Raw genomic sequence first — 25,156 nt, forward strand, 5'->3', positions numbered from 1 at the left:
TAATCTCCTTTCACTGAAAGTAAACTGATTATAGATGTTAATCAAGTCTACAAAATACCTTTATAGTAACACACAGATTAGTGATTGACTAAGAGCCAAATTGACACACAAAATTGCCCATCACATTAAACAACAAATAATTGGAAAATAAAATGAACAATACCATTTTTAATAGCATCAAAAAATCATAAAATACCTAGGTTAAATTTAACAAAATATATTCAAGACCTCTATACTGAAAATGACATTACTCAGAAAAGTTAATGAAGAGATAAAGAAATAAATCTCTCATGTCCATGTGTTGTCAGATTCAAAGACTCAATACTGATAAAATGTCTACTCTTCTAAACTTGATAAGCAAATTCAGTGCAAGCCCAATCAAAATCCCATCAGATTTTTCTCTAGAATTTGATAAACTGGTTCTAAAATTTACATGAAATGTAACAGACCTAAAATAGCCAAAAGTTTTGAAAGAGAACAAAGTGAACTCTAATCGCTTTCAAACTTACTGTAACGCTTCTGTAATCAAGACACTGTGGTACTGATCTTTGACAAAGCTGTCAAAGCCATTCAATAGGGAAAGGAAAGTCCTTTCAACAAACAGTGCTGGAACTGATATATATGGTCAGATATATCTATAGATGTCTACAGCGATCTATATACATGCACATATATATAGCCTTTTATAGATATATATATTGACATATAGAGATATATGTGTACATATATTTGTATACACACACACATATACATATAAAAATATGAACCTAGACCCATTCCTTACATTCTACACAAAATTAACTTGAAATATATCATAGACCAAATTATAAAAGCAAAAATCTTCAGGAAAAAAACATGGGTTAAGTAAAAATTTCTTAACTAGGAATCATTATCCATAAAATAGAAAAGGTAGACTTATACTTCATGAAAATATAAGTCTCTGCTCATCCAAAGATGCCATGAAGAAAACATATGGAAACTGCAGGCTGGGAGAAAATATTTGTAATATCTATATCTGATAAAGACTTGTATCTAGGATATATAAACAATTTCTACAACTAAATAATAGAAAGAAAAACAACCCAATAAAAAAATCAGTCAAAAAACTTGAACAGACTTTTTATGTAAAAAGGCACAGAAATGTTTAATAAGCACATGAGAAACTGATTAACATCAGTCATTAGGGAAATACAAATTAGAATCACAACGGCATATATCACAAAGTCATTAAAATGGCAAAGGTGAAAAAGCCTGACACCACCAAATACTGTTGAGGATGTGAAACAATCAAAACTCTCATACATTGCTGCAGGTACTGTAGAATGGTACAGACAGTGCCGAAATTGTTCTAATAGTTTCTCATAAAGTTAAAAGTACATCTACTTGGCTGGGCGCGGTGGCTCACGCCTGTAATCCCAGCACTTTGGGGGCCAAGGTGGGCAGATCACCTGAGGTCCGGAGTTTGAGACCAGCCTGCCCAACATGGTGAAACCCCGTTTCTACTAAAAATATAAAAACTAGCTGGGCATGGTAGTGAGTGCCTGTAATTCCAGCTACTCCTGAAGCTGAGGACGAGAATTGCTTGAATCCAGGAGGTGGAAGTTGCAGTGAGCGGAACTTGTGCCACTGCACTCCAGCCTGGGCAACAGAGTGAGACTGTTTCCCACCGCCCTCCTCCCCACTAAAAAAATATATCTACTCCATGACTAAAAATTCTACTTTCAGGTATTTACCAAGAAAAATGAAAACGTAAGTATATAGAAAATATAAAGAAGAATGTTCATAGTAGTTTCATTTTATTCATAATGGCTCAAAAATGAAAAAAATGAAAAATGACTGAAAAATGAAAACAACTTAAAAGAAAAACATGAGGAGAATGGATAAAAACAATTGTGATATAAACAGACAATGGAATACTCTTCAGCAACAAAAAGGAACCAACCACTGATACATTCTACAACATGAAAGAACTGCCAGACTTTTACGCTTAGTGAAAGGAGCTAGATATAAGAGTACATACGGTATGATTAAATTGATATGAAGTTCCACAATAGACAAACTAATCTCAGGTGAAAGAAAACCATAGTGATTGCCTGTGGGATGAGGATGAGGTGCGATGGAATTAACTAAGTTATTACATAAGGGATCTTTCTGTGGTGATAAAAATGTTCTATATTTTAATAGACAGGGTTCTAGGGATATTTGCAATTGTCACAACTCATCAAACTTTACATTTAAGATGTGTGGATTTCACAGTATGTAAATTTCTCCTCCATTTACAAAGAAAAGGAAAAAAATGCCTCCAGGGAGTAAGGTTTGGGTTAAGCCACAGTGGAGCTGAGCTCAGTTGCTTCTTATCACAATATTTTTGCATGATTTGATTTGTAATCATTTGCTTATATTACTTTGATTAAAATTTATTTAAAGTACTTGTACAGACTTCCAAGTTAAAATGGTAGAATAAAAACATCTGAGACTTTCCTTTTCTCCAACCATAACGATAGAATAACAAATAGGACCAAACCAGTCAAAATACCTAGGACTCAATCAAAAGAAAAGGAAGAGATTCATGTGATACAATTCAAAATGTGCAATCCAAGAGGGAGAGAGAGAAGTTTCCTTGAATATACTTGTCTTGATCCCTTGCAGTAAACGTAATCCATAGTCTGAACTCCCCAACACACACATACACACACACACACACACACACAATGTAATAGATGTGAGAAAAGTTTTTTAAGTTATTCTAACACTGTCAAACAAAGAAAGGTGAAGCAACACACAAAAGTTGCATCTGCACTAGAAAAAAATGTGGAATATGGGAAAGTTTAATTTAGATGTCCCTATGCCGGCAGGAAACTAAAAGAAAGCCATTAGTCACTGCTAGCTATAAGAATCTGAGAAATGTTGCCCTGAAGCTGGGTACATTACTGTACTGAATAAAATGAGTTTTAAGGAAATAAATAAATAGGGAAGAATGGACACTAGGTAGGCTACTAGTAATGTATGTCACAAATGGCAAATTTTATCTAGAGGAAAGATAGCTAAAGAGAAGGAAATATCCATAGGAAGTTTTCATATTGTGGAAGAACATAATGAAAACATGAACCTAATAAAAGCAGAGAACCTGATAAATGAGATGATAAAACTGCAGTGTGAAATGAAAAGGAAAATCGCAGAACTAAGAAATAAGTTGAAGGGAGGGCACAGTGCTAAGGACTGTATTCCTAGCACTTTGGGCGGCGGAGACAGGCTGATTGCTTGAGCCCAGGAGTTAGCGACCAACCTTTTCTCCACAACCTTGGCAGCATTTGTTTTTTGACTTTTTAATAGTAGCCATACTGACTGATGTGAGATAGTATCTCATTGTGGTTCTGATTTGGATTTCTCCAATGATTGATTTTGAGTTCAATGTCAGTCCTCTGTATATGGTTAGCCAGTTATCTCAGCATCATTTATTGCATAGGGAATACTTTTCTTATTGCTTGTTTTTTCAGGTTTATTGAAGATCAGATAGTTGTAGGTGTGCTGCCTTATTTCCGGGTTCTTTATTCTGTTCCATTGGTTTATGCATCTGTTCTTGTACCAGTATCATGCTGTTTTGGTTACTGTAGTTCTGCAGCATAGTTTGAAGTTGGGTATAATCATGCCTCCAGCTTTGTTCTTTTTGCTTAGGAGAACCTTGACTATTTAGGCTTGTTTGTTTTTTTTTTTTTTTTTTGGTTCCATATAATTTTAAAGTAGTTTTTCTAGTTCTTTGAAGAATGTCAATGGTAGTTTAATGGGAATAGCATTTAATCTATAAATCTACAAATTACTTTGGACAGTAGGGCGATTTTAGCAATATTGATTCTTCCTATCCAAGAATATGGGATGTTTTTCCATGTGTTTGTATCATCCCTAATTTCTTTGAACAGTGATTTATAGTTCTCCTTGTAAAGAACTTTCACCTCCCTAGTTAGCTGTATTCCTAGGTATTTTATTCTTTTATGGGAGTCATGAATGGGAGTTTGTTCATGATTTGAATCTTGGCTTGATTGTTGGTGTATAGGAATGCTAGCACTTTTTACACATTAATTTTTTATCCTGAGACTTTACTGAAAGTGCTTATCAGCTTAAGAAGCTTTTGGGCTAAGATGATAGGGTGTTCTAGATATAGTTTCATGTCATCTGCAAATAGGGATAGCTTGACTTCCTCTCTTCCTATTTGAATGCCCTTTATTTCTTTCTCTTGCCTGACTGCTCTGACCAGAACTTTGAATACTATATCGAATAGGAGTGATGAGAGAGGGCATCCTTGTCTTGTGCCATTTTTCAAGGGTAATGCTTTCAGTTTTTGCCCATTCAGTATGATGTTGGCTGTGTTTGTCATAGATGGCTCTTATTATTTTGAGGTATGTTCCTTCAATACTGTATTTACTAAAAGTTTTTAACACGAAGAGATGTTGAATTTTATTGAAAGCCTTTTCTGTATCTATAAAGATAACCATGTAGTTTCTGTCTTTAGTTCTGCTTATGTGATGAATCATATTTGTTGATTTGCATATGTTGAACCAGCCTTGCATCCCAGGGATGAAGCTTACTTGATCGTGGTGGATAAGTTTTTTCATGTGCTGCTGGATTCAGTTTGCCAGTATTTTACTGAGGATTTTTGCATTGGTGTTCATCAAGAATATTGGCCTGAAATTTTTTGTTGTTGTTGTATTTCTGCCAGGTTTTGATATCAGGATGATGCTGGCCCCATAGAATGAGTTAGGGAGGAGTCCCTCCTTTTCAATTTTTGGGAATGTCTTCAGTAAGAATCATAATAGCTCTTTGTACACCTGATAAAAATCAGCTGTGAATCCATCTGGTCCTGGGCTTTTTTGGTTGGTAGGCTATTTATTACTGTCCCAATTTCAGAACTCATTATTGGTCTGTTCAGAGATTCAGTTTCTTTCTGGTTCAATCTTGGGAGGGTGATGTGTCCAGGAATTTATGCATTTCTTCCAGATTTTCTAGTTTACTTGCATAGAGGTGTGAATAATATTCTCTGATGGTTGTTTGTATTTCTGTGTGGTCAGTGGTAATAGCCCCCTTATCATTTCTGATTGTGTTTATGTAAATCTTCTCTCTTTTCCTCTTTATTAGTCTAGCTAGTGGTCTATTTTATCAGTTGTTTTGAAAAATCAGCTCCTGGATTCATTGATCTTCTGAGTGGTTTTTTGTGTCTCTATATCTTTCAATTCAGCTCTGATTTAGGTTATTTCTTATCTTCTGCTAGCTTTGGGATTTGTTTGCTATTGGTCCTCTAGTTCTTTTAGTTTTGATGTTAGGTTGTTAGCTTGAGACCTTTCTAATCTTTTGATGTGGGCATTTAGTGCTATGAATTTCCTTCTTATCACTGTCTTGGCTGTGTCCCAGAGATTCTGGTACATTGTATCTTTGTTCTCAATATCTTCAAATAACTTCTTGATTTCTACCTTAATTTCATAACTTACCCAAAAGTCATTCAGGAGCAGGTTATTTGATTTCCATTTAATTCTATGATTTTGAGTGAATTTCTTAATCTGGAATTCTAATTTGATAGTTCTATGGTCTGAGAGACTGTTTGTTAACATTTCAGTTCTTTTGCATTTGCTGAGGAGTGTTTTACTTCCAATTATGAGATTGACTTCAGAGTAAGTGCCATGTGGTGATGAGAAGAATGTATATTCCATTGTTTTGGGGTGGACAGTTCTGTAGATATCTATCAGGTCCATTTGGTTCAGTGCTGAGTTCAGGTCCTAAATACCTTTGTTAATTTTCTGCCTCAGTGATCTAATACTGCCAGTGAGGTGTTGAAGTTTCCCACTATTATTGTGTAGAAGTCTAAGTCTCTTTGAAGGTTTCTAAAAACTTGCTTTATGAATCTGAGTGCTCCTGTGTTGGGTGCATATATATTTTAGATAGTTAGATAGTTAGGTCTTCTTATTGAATTGAAGCTTTTACCATTATGTAATGCCCTTCTTTGTCTTCTTTGATATTTGTTGGTTTAAAGACTGCTTGTTTGAAATTAGGATTGCCATCCCTGCTTTGTTCTGTTTTCTATTTGCTTGGTCGATTTTTCTCCATCCTTTTATTTTGAGTTTATGTGTGTCACTGCATGTGAGATGGGTCTCCTGAAGACAGCATACCAATGGGTCTTGGTTCTTTATCCAGCTTGCCACTCTGAGTCTTTTAATGGAGGCATTTAGCCCATTTACATTTGAGGTTAGTAGTGATATGTGTGGATTTGATCCTTTAATCATGATGTTAGCTGCTTATTTTGCAGACTTTTTTTTTTTTTTTTTTTTTTTTGAGACGGAGTCTCGCTCTGTCGCCCAGGCTGGAGTGCAGTGGCGCAATCTCGGCTCACTGCAAGCTCCGCCTCCCGGGTTCACGCCATTCTCCTACCTCAGCCTCCCGAGTAGCTGGGACTACAGGCGCCCGCCACTGCACCCGGCTAATTTTTTTCTATTTTTTAGTAGAGACGGGGTTTCACCATGGTCTCGATCTCCTGACCTTGTGATCCGCCCGCCTCGGCCTCCCAAAGTGCTGGGATTACAGGCATGAGCCATTTTGCAGACTTTTTTAAGTGGTTGCTTTATAATGTCAATGGTCAGTGCACTTCAGTGATTTTTTCTTTTTTCTTGGTTCAAGTGATTCTCCTGCCTCAGCCTCCCAAGTAGCTGGGATGCCAGGTGTGGGCCACCACACCTGGCTAATTTTTTGTATTTTTAGTAGAGACGGGGTTTCTCCATGTTGATCAGGCTGGCCTAGGACTCCTAACCTCAAATGATCTACCCACCTTGGCCTTCCAAAATGCTGGGATTATAGGCATGAGCCACCACACCTGGCCTTTAGCAGGTTTTTGTAGTGGCTGGTAACAGTCTTTCTTTTCCATATTTAGTGCTTCCTTCAGGAGCTCTTGTAAGGCAGATCTGGTGGTAATGAATTCCCTCAGCATTAACTTCTCTGAAAAGGATCTTATTTCTCTTTTGCTTGTGAAGTTTAGTTTGACCAGATATGAAATCCTGGGTTGGAATCTTTTAAGAACGTTTAATATTGGTTCGCAATCTTTTCTGACTTTTAGGGTTTCTGCTGAGAGGTTCGCTGTTAGTCTGATGAACTTCCCTTTGTAGGTAACCGGGCCTTTCTCTCTGGCTGCCTTTAACATATTTTCTTTCATTTTGACCTTGAAGAATCTGATGATTTTGTGTCTTAGGAATGATCTTCTCATGGAGTATCTCACTGGGATTCTCTACATTTTCTGAATTTGAATGTTGGTCTTTCTATCTAGGTTGGAGAAGTTCTCATGGATGATATCCTGAAATATGTTTTCCAAATTGATTCCACTCTCCCCATCTCTTTAAGTTACACCAATTAGTCATAGATCTGGTCTCTTTACACAATCCCATATTTCTCAGAGGTTTTACTAATTCCTTTTCACTATTTCTTCTCTATTCTTGTCTGCCTGTCTTATATCAGAAAGACAGTCTTCAAGCTCTGCAATTCTTTCATCCACTTGGTCTATTAGGCTATTAATACTTGAGATTGCATTATGAAATCCTTGTATAGTGTTCTTCAGCTCTATCAAGTTGGTTACATTCTTTTCTATACTGGCTATATTGTCTGTCAGCTCCTGCAATGTTAAATCATGACTTTTAGCTTCCTCACACCGGGTTACAACATGCTTCTTTAGCTCACTGAGGGTTATTTTTATCTGAATCTACTTCTGTCATTTCAGCCCTCTCAACTTTAGCCCAGTTCTGAACCCTTGCTGGAGAGATAGATGCAGTCATTTGGAGGAAAAAGAGGCACTCTGGCTTCTTGAGTTTTCTGCTCTCTGTGCTGATTTTTCTCATCTTTGTGGGCTTATCTACCTTCAACCTTTAAGGCCGTGGACTTCTGCATGGCTTTGTTTTATTTTTTTCTTTTAACAGTCTGGCCACTTTTCAGTGGGGCTGGTACAGTTTGCTGAGGGTCTGCTCCAGTACCTAGTCAGCTCAGATTTTCCAGTACCTGGAGGTATCACCAGTGAAGGCTGCAAAACAGCAAAGATGGCAGCCTGCTGCTTCCTCTGAGAGCTCTATCCCAGGGAGGTACAGATGTGTTGCTGGCCTGAACACACCAGTAGGAAGTGGATGGAGATGATGGTTGGGAGGTCTCACCCCAGTTAAGAGTAACGGGATAGTGGATATGTTTAAAGAAGCAGTCTGGCCACACTTTTTAAGAGAAGCTGTGCTGTGCTGGGGTACCTTCTGCTCAGTTGGCTTGGGTTCTCCAAATACTGGGGGCTAGAATGACTGAGTTGCCCAAACAGCAAAGATGGTGGCCTATCCCTCCCCACTGGGAACTCCATCCCATAGATAATTCAAATCTCTGCTGGCCAGAAAACACCAGTTGGAGGTGGTTGGAGGCTTTGGCTGGGAGGTTCCACCTAGTGAGGAGGAACAGGATCAGGGACCCACTTAAAGAAGCAGTCTAGCCACACTTTAGTGGAGCAGCTGTGCTGTGCTGGTGTACCACTTCGGCTCAGATGGTTTGGACTCTCCCAAGACCACAGGCTGGAATGTTTAAGTCACATAAACAGCAAAGATGGCAGCCCACCCTACCCCCAGAAACTCCATCCCAGGTAGGCACAACACTGTTGCTGGTGGCTGGCAGGAATTCCAAGCCAGTGAGTCCTATCCTGTCAGATGTCGTGGAAGTGGGGCCGACAGACCATTGCTGCTTGGCTCCCTGGAATCAGCTGCTTTCCTAGGGGTATGTACAGAATTGTAACTTCCCACTTTGCTGGAGTTGCGGTTACTTTTGCTGGGAAGCCTGGAGCCAGAGTATGTAAAGCAGCTGCTCTGCCAAAACTCCGTGTAGCTCTGTGTGTCAGAATGAAGGACCTGGTGGAGTTGGTTCACAAGGGGATCTTCTGACCCAAGGGTTGCAAAGATCTGTAGGAGATGCGTAGTTTCCTGGGGTTGCACTACACTCACTGCTTCCCTGGGCAGAGGAGGTTCCATTGACTTGGCTCTGTGTTGCTTTTAGGTGGACTGCTGTTTTGCCTTGCTTTTCTCCATTGTCCATGGGTCAAGTTGTTTCCTTGATTAGTCCCAGTGTGAGTACCTGGATGTTGCAGTTGAAGATGCTGTATTTACTTGCACCTTTTGTTCCTCTCTGTGAGAACCACACGCCACAGCTGCTTCCAGTCAGCCATCTTGGCCATGCAGCCCCATTTTCTTACCTTTCTTAATGAAAAATCAATAACCATTTCAAGATGAATAAATCAACAAATAGTAGTCTAAGTTGTATATTGTATGTAGTAATAAGGGAAATCACCAGAACTAAAAATAACACTGCAGCTAACAAATTCAGAAGGTGAGAAGGATAAAAGAGGTAGAAGAAAGTGTAGTGAGCTAATTGTCTAATCTTTTGTAGGAGACATAAACAAAAGCTAAAGCGGCTATAGCAAGAAGTGGTGATTAGATAAAATATATCAACTGACAAATGTTTCCACAGCAACATATAAAAAGAGAATATAAGCCTTACAAATTATAAGAAGGAAAGTGCACACTGCATACACTGAACCAAAGTAATGGTAAGAAATTTCATGAATAAAATACAAAACTAAAAAACAAAGGAAGTATTTAAAACAAAAAAACCATAACATTGGATGAAAAAATTAAAACCAATTATATTTTTGACACCTAATGTAAATAGGATATATTCACAGAAAGATGACCAGATTGGGTAAAAAATAAATAATAATATTTCATAGATGAAAAATATGTTGTATATACAAGAAGCATACAGAGCTAAAAGACTCAGATTGTATAGAAGAAAAAGAGACATAACAAGGAAATAGTAACAAAAAGAAACCTCAGATAGAAATACCAATATCACAAAGACTAAACCAAAGCAAATAATCACAAGATAGTCCATTGGGTAAATATAAGATGTACAATTACTATGAGAATGTAGCTGCCACAAATATGTACATAAATAGTAAAATATAGAACACATAGGCTACAAACAAAACAAGAAGAAATAGACCAAAATACGGTATTAGCAGTGCAATTTAACTTGCCTCTAGGTTCATGACAGATCAGTTACACAGCAAAACACACAGAAGATGTAAATGATATAATTATTATACTTCAGCTAACATATATGTCTCAAATGCTTTAACATGAAACAGTATATAACCTCTTTTCAAGCCCCCATATATAATGCCACATAAATAAACAGATAATTTCCAATACATACACAAATGCATGAAGAACAGATCACGATCTCTCGATATATTTCAATAGAAGTAGAAATTAATACTCATAAAAAGAAAAATATATAATCATAGGAAAATTCTACATCTTTTTTCTTAAATACTTTGAATTCAAAATGAAAATTTAAAAAATTTAAAATAAAGATAATAAACACATCACTTATCAAAAAAGTAAGAGCTTATCTAAAGTTGTACTCAAAGAACAATTCATAGTTTTATACTCTTAAGGAATTAGAAAGGAAGTTAAACAAGTAAATTAAGTGGTAGACTCAAAAAGTTAGAAGTGCTGGAAAATTAAACCATGTGTTTTCAAAGAAACAGAAGGAATAAGAAATTACTGATTTGGGAAGCAGAGAATCAGTGAAATTGATAATCCTTGAGTGTGCATAAAGCTTGTGGTTATTAGGAGAAGGGAGAAAACATGGAGAAAAACACAGTTGAAGAAGAGTCTCAAAAACTTTTCATTAAGAAAAAACTCTTTAAAAAAACACAAAAAATGTTATTCATTATGAAAGCCTTCAAATACACACAAAATTAGAAGGAGGAACATGATAAACACCCATGTATCTGATATCACATTGTCTTGAATACTGTACATTTTCTACTAAGTCTTGAAATTGAGTAGTGTCAGTCCTCTGTCTCTACTTTTCTTCAGTGTTGTTGGCTATTCTGTGTCATTTCCCACTTCACAGAAACCTTAGAATCAGTATGTCAATATCTACAAAATAACTTGTTATGATTTTAATTGTCATTGGGGTGAATCTACAGCTAAGTTGAAAGTAACTGACATCTTAACCATATTTAGTGTTCCTATGAATGGGCAGGAAATATTTCTCCACTTATTTGAATCTTCTTTTATCTTTCTCTTCAAAGTTTTGTAGTTTTCTTCATATAGATGTTGTACATGTTTTGTTAGGTTTGCATCTAAGTATTTTTTTTTTTTTGCTAATTAATTTTTCATTGGTGATAGATAGGAAGGCAGTTGACTTTTCCACATTGACATTCTATATTATATCCTGCAAACTTACTATAATTGCTTATTAGTTCCAGGAGTTTTTTGCTGATCTTTCGGATTTTCTACATAGACAAGTCATGTCATTTGCAAACATAGATAGTTCTATTTCTTCCTTATCAATCTGTATAATTATATTTCTTATTCTTGTCTTATTTTAGTAAAATGTGGAATACGAGTGGTGAGAGGGTATATCCTTGTCTTACTCCCAAATAAATGGTGAGAAAGCGTTCAGTTTCTTACCATCAAGTATGACGTTAGCTCTAGGTTTTTTTGTAGATATTCTTTATCATGTTGAGTAAGTTCTTCTCTATTCCTAGTTTGCTCATAGTTTTTATCATGAATGGGTATTGGATGTTGTCAAATGCTTTCTATTATGAATGAGTATTGGATTGATATAATCATAATTTTTTTCTGCCTATTGATATGATGGATTACATTTATCTATTTTTAAATACTCAACTAATCTTTCATATGGGGAATAAATGTTCATAGGTCACAGAGTATGTTTCTTTTCATACATTGTTTAATTTGCTACTGTTTTTGAGGGTTTTTGCATCTATGTTCATGACAGATATTGGCCTATAATTTTCTCTCCTTGTAATACCTCTGGTTTTGATATGAGGGGAATGCTGGCCTCATAGAATGAATTAGGAAGTGTTTACTCTGCTTAGATATTCTGAAAGATATTGCAGAAATTGGTATCATTGGCTTCTTAAATGTTTTGTAAAGCTCCAGTGAATTAGTAGAAAATACCACTGAAACTATGTGAGCCTGGTATTTCCTCTTTTGGAAATTATTAACTCTATTTTTAATGGATATAGGCCTGTTCAAATTATTCATCTTAGTGTGAGTTCTGATAGTCGGTGTCTTTCAAGTCATTAGTCCATTTCATCTTAGTTATCACATTTGTAGCATAGAGTTGTTCATACTATTCCTTTATTATACATTTAATGCCCACAAGATAAGTACGATGGTTCTGTTTTATTTGTAATATTAGTACTTTGTGTCTTCTCTTTTTTTCTTTGGTTAGCTTGGCTAGAGGTTTATCAATTTTATTAATATTTTCAACTAAACAGGCTGCTCTATCTCTGGAGTAGCCATTCCTTTCTTTCTTTAATTCTCTATCGAACTTGTTTCACTTTACTCTATGGACTCCCCATGAATTTTTTCTTCTGCGAGATCCAAGAATGCTCTCTTGGGGTCTAGATCTGGACCTCTTTCTGGCAACATCTTCCATGGCAAACCATGAAGAGACCATGCTGAAGAGACCCCCGACTCAAAGGAAATAGACTGCAGCACCAATTGGCTGAATTTGTAGTCAAGAAAACTTTTCTTTTGAGTTATTTACAGCTTTTAGCAATTGAGTAAAATATACTCCTGTAAACAAAATCTGGAGCATATTTCTTTCTACCTGATTTCTCCAGAATTTAGAAACAACTTATATCTTTTTTGGGAGGTTGCGGGGACAGGGTCTGGCTCTGTCACCCAGGCTGGAGTGCAGCGTGCAATAACAGCTCACTGCAACCTCTGCCTCCTGGGCCCAAAGGATCCTTCCACACTACCATGCACAGCTAATTTTTGTATTTTTTATACAGACAGAGTTGTGCTTTGTTGCCCAGACTGGTCTTGAACACCTGAGTTCAAGCAATCTGCCCACCTCAGCCTCCCAAAGTGCTGGAATTACAAGTGTGAGCCACTGCACCTGGCCTTATATCACCTTTTGTTGGGATTCTGAGTTATAAATGGCCCTCACCATACTGATGCTTTCTCACTGAATGCTTCTCTATCCCAAATACAAGAGACCCTAATACTTAGGCAAGAATATCATCACCCATTGAGCCTGAAGAGAATCTTTTAGGATTAAGGGTCCCCTTTTAGAAGGGAGGGGGAAATATGTCAGAGGTGTTTGAATCAGAGCAACTCCATTCTGAATAGAGATTGGATAAAATGAGGCTGAGACTTGCTGGGTTGTATCCCCAGGAGGTTAGGCATTCTTTGTCATAGGATGAGATAAGAGGTTGGTGGAACTGGTTTCACAAGATACAAGTCACAAAGACCCAGCTGGTAAAACAGGATGCAGTAAAGAAGCCAGCCAAAACTCATCAAAACCAAGAGGAGGAGAAAAGCGACCTCCGATTGTCCTCACTACTCAGTATATGCCAATTATAATGCATTTGCATGCTAAAGGACACTCCCACCAGCACCATGATGGTTTGCAAATGCCATGGCAACATCCTGAAGTTCCCTACATGGTCTGAAAAGTGGAAGAACCCTCAGTTCTGGGAATTCCCTATCCCTTTCTTGAACAACACATGAACAATCCACCCCTTGTTTAGCAAATAATCAAGAAATAACCATAAGCATACTAATTAAGCAGCCCATCCTGCGCTGCTCTTTCATGGAGCAGCCATTCTTTTGTTTCTTTATTTCTCTAATAAATTTGCTTTCACTTAAAAACAAAACCAAATAACCAACATTTTGTCTGTTGATTTTCTCTATTGCTTTCCTGTTTTCAATTTCTTAATGTCTGCTGTAATTTTTATTTCTTTTCTTCAATTTATCTTGTATTGATTTGCTCTTCTTTTTCTTGTTTCCTAATGTGGATCATCGATGTTAGATATTCCTTCTTTGCTAATATATGCATTAAATGTTATAAATGTCCTTCAAAGCACTGCTTTCTCTGCATCCTGAAAATTTTATTTTATTTATTTTTTTGAGATGAGTGTCACTCTGTCACCAGGCTGGAGTGCAGTGGCACGATCTCGGCTCACTGCAACCTCTGCCTCCCGGGTTCAAGTGATTCTCCTGCCTCAGCCTCCTGAATAGCTGGGACTAAAGGTGCGTGCCACCATGCCCAGCTAATTTTTGTATTTTTTTTAGTAGAGATGGGATTTCACCATGCTGGCAAGGATGCGTCTCTATCTCTTGAGCAGATGTCTTGATCTGCCCGCCTCGGCCTCCCAAAGTGTTGGGATTACAGGTGTGAGCCACTGCACTTGGCCCTGAAAATTTTAATAAGCTCTATTTTCATTTTTATTTAGTTTAAAATATTCCTTAATTTATCTTGAGACTTCTTTTTTGGCATGTTTGTTATTTAGAAGTTTATTGTTTAATCTCCAGATAGTTAGGGATTTTTCCAGCTCTATTCTGTCTTTTGTTCCTAGTTTAATTCTATTGTGATCTGAGATCATACTTTGTATGATTTCTATTCTTTTAGATGTTGTTAAGGTGTGTTTTATGGCAAAGTTGTGGTCTATCTGGGTGAATATTCCATGCAAGCTTGAGAGTGTATTCTGTAGTTATTAAATGAAATATGCTATGAATGTCAACTAGATTCAGCTGATCAGCGGTGGTACTCACTTCAACTATGCTGAGCTATGCCCTCATTGGTTTTGTCTGCTGGATCTTTCAATTACTGATAGAGTTGTACATACAGTTTTAATAATTATCAACATTTTGCCATTTCATTTCATCTATTAACTGCCTTTTTTTAATTGCATGGGATGAAATATCTCTATATTGACAGAAGATGGGTAAGAATCTCTCAATTTTCTTTAAAATGGTTTTATCATTAACATTTTAAACGTTTTAAAAAGCATAGATTCACAGAGAGTTGCACAGATAGCACAGAGAGATCCTGTTTACTCTTTAGCTAGTTTCTCCCAATGGTTATTTCTTATGTACAATATAAAAACCATGAAATTGACACTGGCACAATGTGTATGTATAGTTCTATTCCATTTTTCACAAGTGCAGATTTGGGTAAGCACCACCGAGCAGTTAGAGAACTATTTCCTCATCACGAAGGTCTCCCTGTGCTACCCCTTTAATTTACACAGTATACTAGTATTAGTACTTTACCAGTATAGAAACCTTACCAACTTTTATGTCTTTACCTTCCTCTGTTTATAAAACAATTTTCTTAAATATTTCTTATATATACCTGAGATAATGTTATGAATTTTATGCGAAATTTTATGTGAAACATCAAGCACAAATTAGAAAAATCAAGAGAGAGAAAATTTATCAAAACTACTCATACTTTTCCATATATTCCCTTTTTTGTTGTTCTTTCTTCCTTCTTGTTTCAAGAATCCTTTGGTTAACATTTTATTTCTGTTTAAATAATTTCCTTTAGCCATTATTTTAGGGTAGGTCTGATGGAGACAAATTCTTGTTTTCCTTCATCTAAAAGGGTCTTCATGTGTCCTTTACTTCTGAAAGACATTTCCACTGGGAATAGAATTCTGGGTTGACAGTTCTTTACTTTCAGCACTGAAGAAATGGGTGTCACTCCCTTCTGGCTTCCACAGTTTTTGATGTGAAAACTGCTATCACTTGAATTGTTTTTTCCAGAAAGGACAAGTAAAGTGTCCTTTCTTTTGCTGCTTTCACAATTTTTTTTCTTTGCCTTTAATTTTCAAAACTTTGACTATGATGAGTCTTGATGTGAATGCCTTTGGGTCTATTCTGTTTGGGACTTATTAGGCTTGTCGAATCTGTATATTTATGTGTAGTACCAAATTTGAAAATGTTTCACCATTATTTATTCTCCAAGTAATTTTTCAGCAGCTCTATCCTATTTCTCTTCTTTTTAAACTCTGATAATCAAATGTTAGATATTTTGTTATAGTCTCACAGCTCCCTAAGGCTGTTTGATTTTTCAGTATATATACTCTTCATTGTTCAGTTTGAGTAATTTCTATTTTTCTATCTTCAAGTTCACTTATTCTTTCCTCTGCCCTCTCAATTTTGCTGTGACACCCATCTACTAAGTTTTAACATTTTGATTATTTTATTTTTAAATTCTAAAATTTCCATTTGTTTCTTCTTTATGTCTTCTATTTCTGTGCTGATGCTTTCTACTTTCTTTCATCACTTGTTTCAAGAGTTTTACAATGGCCAACTGATGCATTTTTATCATAGTTGCTTTAAGAATATCGTCAGACAATTCTAACATCTGTGTAATCTTAATGTTGATGTGTATTGATTTTCCTTTTCGCATTTAAGTTAAGATCTTCCTGGTTCTTTCAGTGATAAGCGATTTTCAGTTGAATCTTGGAATTAAAAAAAATTGTGGGTAAATAGTAGGTGTATATGAATCTTGGACATTTTTGACTTTATTTTATGAGACTTTGGGGTATATTTAAATCCTTTGTTTTAGCAGCCTCCTCTGATACTGAAATGGTGGGCAGACAGGGCAACGGATGCCCCATTACTGCTAGATGATGGTGGAAGTCCAAGATCTACATGCAGCCTCTGTTGACACTCTTGAGGGGAGGAGTAACTTGTTATTACTGGGCAGGGGTGACAGTACAGGGTCACCACTCAAGCTCTTCTGTACCACCCTGGCTAGGAAAGTGGTGTTTCATTACTGCTCCCAATGTAGTTTCCCAAGATATCCCATGACACCTTGGTGGATGTAGGATGGCCTTATTACGGCTGGGCAGTGAGAAGATTCCTGACCATCTACTAGGTCTCTTCTGACACCATCCCAGCAGACAGGGGCATCTCATTACTGTTAGATGGAGGTGGAAGTCCAGCTTCTCCACTGACACCATTGGGAGAAGGTGGCTTATGACTGTGCAGAGGGATGAAAGTCTGAGCTTTCCACTTGGCTTTCTCTGACACTAGCCAGGAGAAGGGGACGGATACCTCATTACACCCTGGTAAGGATGAAAGTCTAGGCTCCTTAATTAGCCATTGTTGGTAAAGGTGACTACAGTTTTTCTCTGTGGTTTGGTTAGGGCAGTTATTGTTTAAAAGTGTTCTGTCTTTCTAGGCTATTCCTTTCTTGTCTTTAGGCTAGAGAGGGGAGGCTTTCTTTGGAAGCTTTCTTTGATCTGTTGCCAACGGCATTTTCAAATTGCCAGCTTTCCTAGCATCCATTCTGGAATACGTAAAGCAAAAGGCAACTCAGGAATACCACTATCATGTCATTCCTCAGGTCCCAAGGTCACTAGCAGGGTAACTAGTCTGCCTTCTCCTCCCTACCATTTACAGTCTTCTTATGCATGCATGCGCTCTCCCTCCACATATACTTATTTATGTTTAGTTAAGTATACTTGCCAAGAGGAATAAAGTACATCTAATCCACTCTGCCTTTGTTCCTCTTGCGGTATTTTGAATCAAATCCAGGCATCCTATCATTTCATCTATAAAGACTTTAGTAAGTATAATATTAGCCAATATATTAAAAATATACCCATGATACCATTGTCACATCTCCCAAAATTAAAAATAAATCTTTTATATCTAGTAACCAGTGTTCAGTTCAGTGTTCAATCACTACATAACAAATTACCCCTAAAGTTATAGGTTTAAAAAATTATTTTGCCTTAGCCTTTTATGGGTCAGGAACTCAGAAGAGTTTGCCTGGGCAGTTCTTACTTGGAGTGTCTCATGCAGTTGCAGTTATATATTGACTGTAGCTGCAACTATATAAATAAGACTTACTAGACTGGATGATAGCATCAAAAATGTTACTTTACACTAACATTCATATCAAAATCCCAGAGAAGGGGCAAGCATTGCTTTTGGTGGTTGGGCCATAACAGTTCCCCTCTCTCTCCTCTACTGATGTCATTTATTTGAAGAACTTGGTCTTGTGGTATATCCCATTCTAGATCTGGTTACCTATATTCTTAAGGCACATTTAATATATTTCATGGTCCTCTATTGTTCTTAAAAACTGGGAGTTAAATGTGAAGATATGGTTTACATTCAGGCTTAGTTTTTTTGACAAAGGTATTTCATAGGTGATCTGTGTACCTCCTATTGCACCACATAAATAAAAATATAATGTCTGGTTGTCTTACTTTTCAGAAGTTAATAATCAGTAGGTTCTGGTGGTAATAGCTTGACACATTCATTAAAAAGTTCCCAATTGACTTTTCAATGCACGGCTTCTCAAGTACATTTATATTTTGGACCAGATAATGCTTTGTTATGGGAGACTGTCCTGTACATTGTAAAATGTTTACCAGCATCTCTGATACTCTCATCACCACTCCCACACACTGTCTTGTTGTGACAATAAAAAATGTCCCCAATTATTGCCAAATACACCCCGAGGAGAAAATGGACACCAGTTGAACACTTCTTAACTAATGGTTTTAGCGGTTGTTGAAACCCGTTGCCTAAGTCCATTATTTTATTAGAGTCTACAAAGTAGTGATTTTTCTAATTCCATCATTCCTGCATTTACAACTGTGATTTTTTTTTCAAAAGAAATACTTTCTCTGAGTCTTTCTAGCAAAGGAAGAATAACTGGTTAGTAATTTTATTTAGCAATGTGTCTAGAATAGTGAACTGTGCCCTAACAAACTCCAAAAGTGGCCAACTAATTTTTGTTTGGAGTATCATTTGGAAATCTTGAATATTTACACACTTCATAGATTTCTATCTTTTGCTGTCATTTTTTTTTTTTTTTTCCAAGCTCAAGTTTCCCCATCCTTAACCAGTGAGATCTCTTTCAACATAGCTCAGGTTTCCTTTTGACATGACCTTAATAGTCAATTTCTTGCTTTCAGGTATGACAAGACAGATAGTCCATACTCACTTTATGCATTTCCTTTCCCAGACTTGGAATCCACCACTTACCCAAGGAACCCTGATTCCTTTTACTTTGGAAATGGTATTTAGGACCCACAATCTGGTCATAAGGACCTTATGCTTTTGGTGTGTCACTATTTCTAGGTCTTTGGAACATAGTTCCAAAGCTAGAACTACAAAACTAAGCATATTTAGAAAGGTTTAGCTTCCATCATTGTTTCTTCCCCCATGGTCTCCCCTTTGCCTACAGATAACCATTTTTTATTAGATTTAGTTTATACTTCTCTTTTGTTCTGTTAAATCTATAACACACACATATTCCTAAAAAGTAGCATACAATATAATACAGCTTTCTTTTAAAAAAATCTTGTAAAAAATAGACATAACATAAAATTTGCCATTTTAATCATTTTAAAGCATGTAATTCAGTAGCATTAAGTACATGCACAATGTTGGACAACCATCACCATTTTCCATTTCTAACTTTTTCATCATCCTAAACAGATCACTTTGTACTCATTAAACAATAACTTATCCTTCCCATTTTCCTGGACCTCCTGGTAACCTTTATTCTACTTTCTGTCTCAATGAACTGCCTAGTCTATCTGTACCTTGCTTTTCTTTCTTATTTTAGTAAACTGTATATGCTAGAGATCACTCTCTAAGAGCATACAGAGTTTTTCTTCATTCATATTTGACAGCTGCATAATATTCCACTGAATAGATGAAGTCTTACACAGCAGTTGCTTATTCATGGGAAGTTTGTGTTTCTAGTCTTCCACTATTATAAACAGTGCTGCAATGAACAGTCAAATAAATGCATTCACCATTTCATTTTTTTTTTTTTTAGTCTATGTATCTTTTATATAGATTCCTAAAAGTGGAATTGCTGGATCAAAGGGTGAAGGCATAGGCAATTTTAGAGCATTTGGATTTAATGTGATGGACAGGAATGAACCATGATGCCACTTAAGTGTTAAAAAACGACAACAACAACAGATACAGGATGTTTTAAATAGTATGACTAAAACACTGCTTTAAACCAGGAGATAGTTACGTTGGCTGTTTTAGTTAAAATAATTTTACTTATCTGAAGCAAAGTACACGAAAATAACTCTATTGCTCTTTCTTTGGATTTTAACAAATAGATGTCTCACATGAAATTACGTAACTCTCTTCTTCTGCTTTATGAGAATATTGTAACAAGGGGTACAACCTTAAGACCCTTTGACTACATAGAGAAATAAAGGAGGGAGTTATGCCAATTACTGGAGAATTTTGGCTGTCAAACAGAAGATCTGGGCAATTTGGGCCAGAAATATATATTTAATATAAATGTATATATATGTATGTGTGTATACACATACACACACATACCTCTATATATGTACAATGTTTTCCCCTTTAAACTAAGGTTTTCTAGGCTTGAATAAACCAGACACTGCTCTCTTGTACTGTTTCGCAAACTGTGCTTGGATGCTCTCTCCTTGTTTTCAGGAGTGTTTTATTTTTAAATTATGATATTCCACTGAATGAGAAATGACCAGGGCTTCACAGAAATTTCATGAAAGGAGGGCCACGAAGGAAGACCCCAGGGCAGGCCGGTGCAGAGGCACTCTAACAGGTACAGAGGGTTGCACCAATTGCTAGGATTTAATCATTAATCGGAAGGGGTCCAAGCCAGGAACCAAGGGTATGCCCCAAGCCTCATTTACCCGCCTTGTCATCACCCTGCCCGCTAGTACATTTCAGGGTCTCTAACCCTTCCCTGCATGCAAGCCCAGGCAGAGTCCTGCCAGGTCTCACACCAGAGCACACTCCAGTACGAACTCCCCAGGACCGCGGCGCCGGCTGGCTGCCTCGGTCCCCCGCGGCCGCGTGAGCTCCCTCTTGGTGGCGGAGGGCGCATTTCAATCTGGAAACGCCCAGCCCCTAATTTGGTCTCTCAGACTGACGCCGCTCCCGGTGGGGCGGTGTGGGTGGGAGGGCGATGGGGAGGGTCGGTCCTTCTTGGATTGAGGCTGCAACCAACAGCCCAGTGAGCCTCTATTCCTGGCTGACTGCGAATCCCCCCATCCCGGGTCAGGGTCCGGGACCCTACAGAAAGACCCGTTCTCATCCTCAACCTGGCGGCCTCTGTCCGGCGGGGAAGTTCAGCTGCGGGTCAGCTCAGCTGCGGGCCAGTCAAGCCTGGTGCGCTTAGGGACCCTAGTCCCTGGTCCGCGGCCGGGCGAGGCGGAGGGGGAGGGGGAGGGGGAGGGGAAGGGGCTGCCTCCTTTCCCAAATCCGGTCCCTAATCGCCCCATCCCCCGCCGTCTGCTCGCTTTGTACAGGCAGTCAAAACAGAGCTAGCGGCCAATTGACGGGGACGGGAAGCAAAGCCGCCTAGCGCCTCGCCCCCTCCAGCCGGCCCCCCGGGCCCCTCCTCTTGGCGCCCGGACCTTGGCCCTCCCTCCCCTTTCCCACTTCTCTCTTTGCCCTAGCTTCGCCCCCATCCCCCTCTCATTTCCTCTCGCACCCGGGCTCGCCAATCCCTCTTTCCAAGTCCCTCTTCCAACCTGGCCTTCCTCTCGGGCTCGCCCCCCTTCTCCCCAATCTCTGTCTTCTCCCCTCCCTTCGCCCTCCCCACCTTCCTTCCTCTTCCCCTCACCCAACCCTCGCTCCCCTCGTTCCTCGGCCCCTGATCTCTCCCTTATTCTGTCCCCGCCCACTCTGCGCCGGCCTCTCAGTCCGGGTTGAGCCCCACGTGTGGACGGCCGCGCCCCCACTGACAGCCACCGCCCGCCGGCCCGCCCAGCGCCCCGCCGGGCCTCTAAAACCCCCGCGCCGCGCCCTCCACCGCCGCATCTTCTCCAGCGTCCGGCGTCCCGCCCTCTCTCTTGCTGGCCGCACGCCCCGGCCCCGCGCACCTCCGCCCGGCTCCGCAGCCGCTGCCCGCGCTTCGTTGCCCTGTGGGACTCCGAACGAGCCCAGAGGGAACCCTCTTCTTTTGGGGACGACTTTTGTTTGCTTGCCTGTTTCTTTCTGGTGACTTTTGCAGCTTTCCAAGATCCGTGCCCAGAGCGCACGGGAATCCGCCGAGCTCTGCGTGCAGGCCCTTTTTTCTTTTGAGGTTCACATCTTTTAAAATTTTACGCCAGGGCTTTTGTAATTTCCTCCCCCGCCCGCTGGCGGTCCTGGAGTCGCTCGGGGCTTTAGGCCGGTTATGCAACGTGTACTGCTCAGGGCTGCGGGCTGCACCTCCGCCGCGCCTCGCTGCCCACTGCGCTAGAACCGGCGCCCCGCGTCTGGCTTCGCGGGCAGCCAGGGGGCCGGTGCTCTGTCGGGGTCTCCAGCTAGAGCAGGCAGCCCGAGCCCGAGGGAGTCCCGGGAGCCGACGAAGGGCTTATTAGACCTTGACTTTTTTCTGAGCATCGCAGGTTTTGTCTTTGATCACTCCCTCTCCGCGGGTCTACGGCCGCGCGCTTTCAGCGCCGGCGATGGGGAGAAGACGGCGGCTGTGTCTCCAGCCCTACTTCCTGTGGCTGGGCTGTGTGGCGCTCTGGGCGCAGGGCACGGCCGGCCAGCCTCAGCCTCCTCCGCCCAAGCCGCCCCGGCCCCAGCCGCCGCCGCAACAGGTCCGGTCCGCTACAACAGGCTCTGAAGGCGGGTTTCTGGCGCCCGAGTATCGCGAGGAGGGTGCCGCAGTGGCCAGTCGCGTCCGCCGGCGCGGACAGCAGGACGTGCTCAGAGGGTAAGTGGGCAAGCGGCCCCGCACCTAAGGCTCCGGCTTGGGGGAGGGGGGAATCCTCAGTTTGGCGGCTTTCCGGCCCACTCGGTCCCTGACCCTTTTGCTGGAGCCTAGAGCTGCAGCCCCCTTCGCCAGGACATCCAGGAGCCAAAGACCCCCAGGAGCGCGTCCCCCTTTTCCTTCCCAAACCCGTAGCTCAGCGGGCGGAAAGCCCTCTCTCCGGGGGTCGGGCGGCGGATGGTTAGGGGGCCCGGGGATGCGGCTTGCAGAGCGTGCGCGGAGCCCGCGGTGCGGGAACAGGTTCTGAACGTCGGGCGGAAGGCGGGCCTGGGTCCGCCTGCGCAGGGGCCAGAGGAGCCTGCTTGCTCTCCACCGTCGGGGGCGCCGCTCGTGAGCCTTTTGTTTGAGGACGTGTGCAGGGTTCACAGCTCACCTTCTAATCGTCAACCCGAGCGCTCCACCTTGCGACGCGCTTTCCTTGACACGTCGGGGCCAAAGTAACAGTTGATCAAGGAGGAATGGATTCGGAAAGGAGGGCAAGGATTCTTTGGAACGGAATGGTCCCTTTGTTCTCTGCATCTGGAAGCTAGAATAGTAGCAAATTATATGTTTCCATGTCTCTTTTCGCCCTTTAAAAAGGCAGGCAAGGGACGACAGATGAAAGGCAGTGTTTAGACGTTTCTGCCCCTCCTGCATTCCAGCATCTAGCTCTTTTGCTTCCACGTCTGCCTCCCAATCCCCAAGAATTTGAAGTGTAATTTTGATTTGTTTTTTTGTCCTGAAATCTACTCGCTCGGGGCATTGCTTACGAAGACCGTTTATATGTTACTGCACCCCTCTCCCTATCTGTGTGTGACTGCGCTTGTCCATCACAGGCCCAACGTATGCGGCTCCAGATTCCACTCCTACTGCTGCCCTGGATGGAAGACGCTCCCTGGAGGAAACCAGTGCATTGTCCGTGAGTGTTTGGCAGGGATCGCAGCTTGGGGCAGCGAGCTCGGCCCTATCTCCAGCCGACCTCTTGCACTCAGCCATTTGAACGCACAGTTGCCTTTAAAATCAAGTGATCACATTGCACCGATGGACGCGGCCCCGTTTGAATAGTGGGGAAGACTCAACCGGTTTGAGTCAGTTGAGACTTCACTTCTAGACTCTGTTGAAGGGCAATAATGATAAAGGTTTCAAAGATAATTAAAATTAATACAAATTGGAAGAGGAGTGGAGCAATTATCGAGATAACTCAGAACCACTTTTTCCTTAAAAAAATCCAAATAAAACCACATGTTATTATGCAAATTATCAAGCTTTTAACTCCACTTGAGGTTTAGGCCTTATGAAGATCAAGGTTTCTTAGGCATTTATATAAAACTGCTTTCTTATTTCTGGTTTTATCTCAACAACTACATAACCTAGATAGGAAAGGAGCATTCTCACGGATTTAGTGTTGACCTAAGTTAACAAACTTTTAACTCTTACAGAGGGGCCTGCCTTTTTTTTTTTTTTTTTTTTTTTTTTTTTACTTTTTGGAAGACATTTGAATTTAGAGTTTCCAGACCCCAAACCTCAATAGTGTGCAGTAGATTTCCAACGTATGAATCTTAGACCTTGAAAAATTCTGTATCTCTGACCTTAAAAGTTTTGATTATTTTATTCTGTTTCCAAAGTGTATAACCAGTTTCTCCACGTTCTAATTGGAGAGCTCATTAGTTATCAGCCTCATAGCTGTAAATTTGTGACTTGCAGTGTGTCTGGCCTTCTCCTGCGTGTTTATGTAGCGCCACCACATTTGTCTTGTTGGGAGGAGAGCCAGGTATCATAGACAGCACGTTCATTTAGATCCAGTCTTGACTTTAGATTGACCTCCATGTTCTCCAGGGAAAAAATAATTATGTGAACAGAGAAAAAGGGCAAGCCGCACTAACCGAGGGATAATAAGGATGTAGTGGCATTTCTGACTCTATATTTATTGGTTTTGTGGGTTTGAGATAGATACTTAATGTAATTTCTGGGCAGTTTTTTAAAAAGGGATGAAATCTCAAGTGTCATAAAGACTAATTTCTTCTTATTTTTTCTACCTTAAAATCCCACTATCTCCAGTGGCAAAAGTAGGAAACAACTGTGTCACTTAAAGTGACTTATAAATATTTTAAACAAATCTTCTGATTATAATAAGCCTTTGCTTTATTTTTTAAAAGAAAAAGTTCTGCATTCTTTTCTTTCCAACACAGAAGTCATATGTGAGGCATTAATGGAGGGTGCGTTTACTCTTTCAGGCCAGTAGGGCATTACCATAGCTGCTTTAAACTTACATGGTTTTTTAGAATCCTGAAACAGCTAACGTCACTCATCGCACACCTGCCATACTAGCTGGGAGTGACTTAGGCACTGCGGAAAGTCTGACTCACTAAATGTAATGAATGTGACTGCCATTATTGAGTTGGAGAGCAGCCGAGGAGGAGGGATTGGTTCATGGTACGTGTTGAAAATCTGTAAAGTCAGATTTTATTGGATCAGTGTGGAATGGGAATTCCAGAGAGCACAGCCTTCCAGAGTATTTGCAGTAGAAATATATGTATGGCCC

General features: G+C 40.0%; 1 protein-coding gene across 1 annotated transcript in view; it reads left to right on the forward strand.

Moving 5' to 3' along the window:
• The first annotated feature begins 21,684 nt into the window (after positions 1-21,684).
• FBN2 (fibrillin 2) overlaps positions 21,685-25,156 on the forward strand; it is a 276,282-nt gene continuing 272,810 nt past the window's right edge. Inside the window, exons 1-2 of the mRNA XM_008014309.3 lie at positions 21,685-22,578; positions 23,451-23,533. Coding sequence (XP_008012500.3) covers positions 22,325-22,578; positions 23,451-23,533 — 337 coding nt within the window. The 5' untranslated portion in view covers positions 21,685-22,324. The remainder of the gene's footprint in view (positions 22,579-23,450; positions 23,534-25,156) is intronic.

This window comes from Chlorocebus sabaeus, chromosome 23, assembly GCF_047675955.1.
Source record: "Chlorocebus sabaeus isolate Y175 chromosome 23, mChlSab1.0.hap1, whole genome shotgun sequence".
Lineage (NCBI taxonomy): Eukaryota > Metazoa > Chordata > Mammalia > Primates > Cercopithecidae > Chlorocebus > Chlorocebus sabaeus.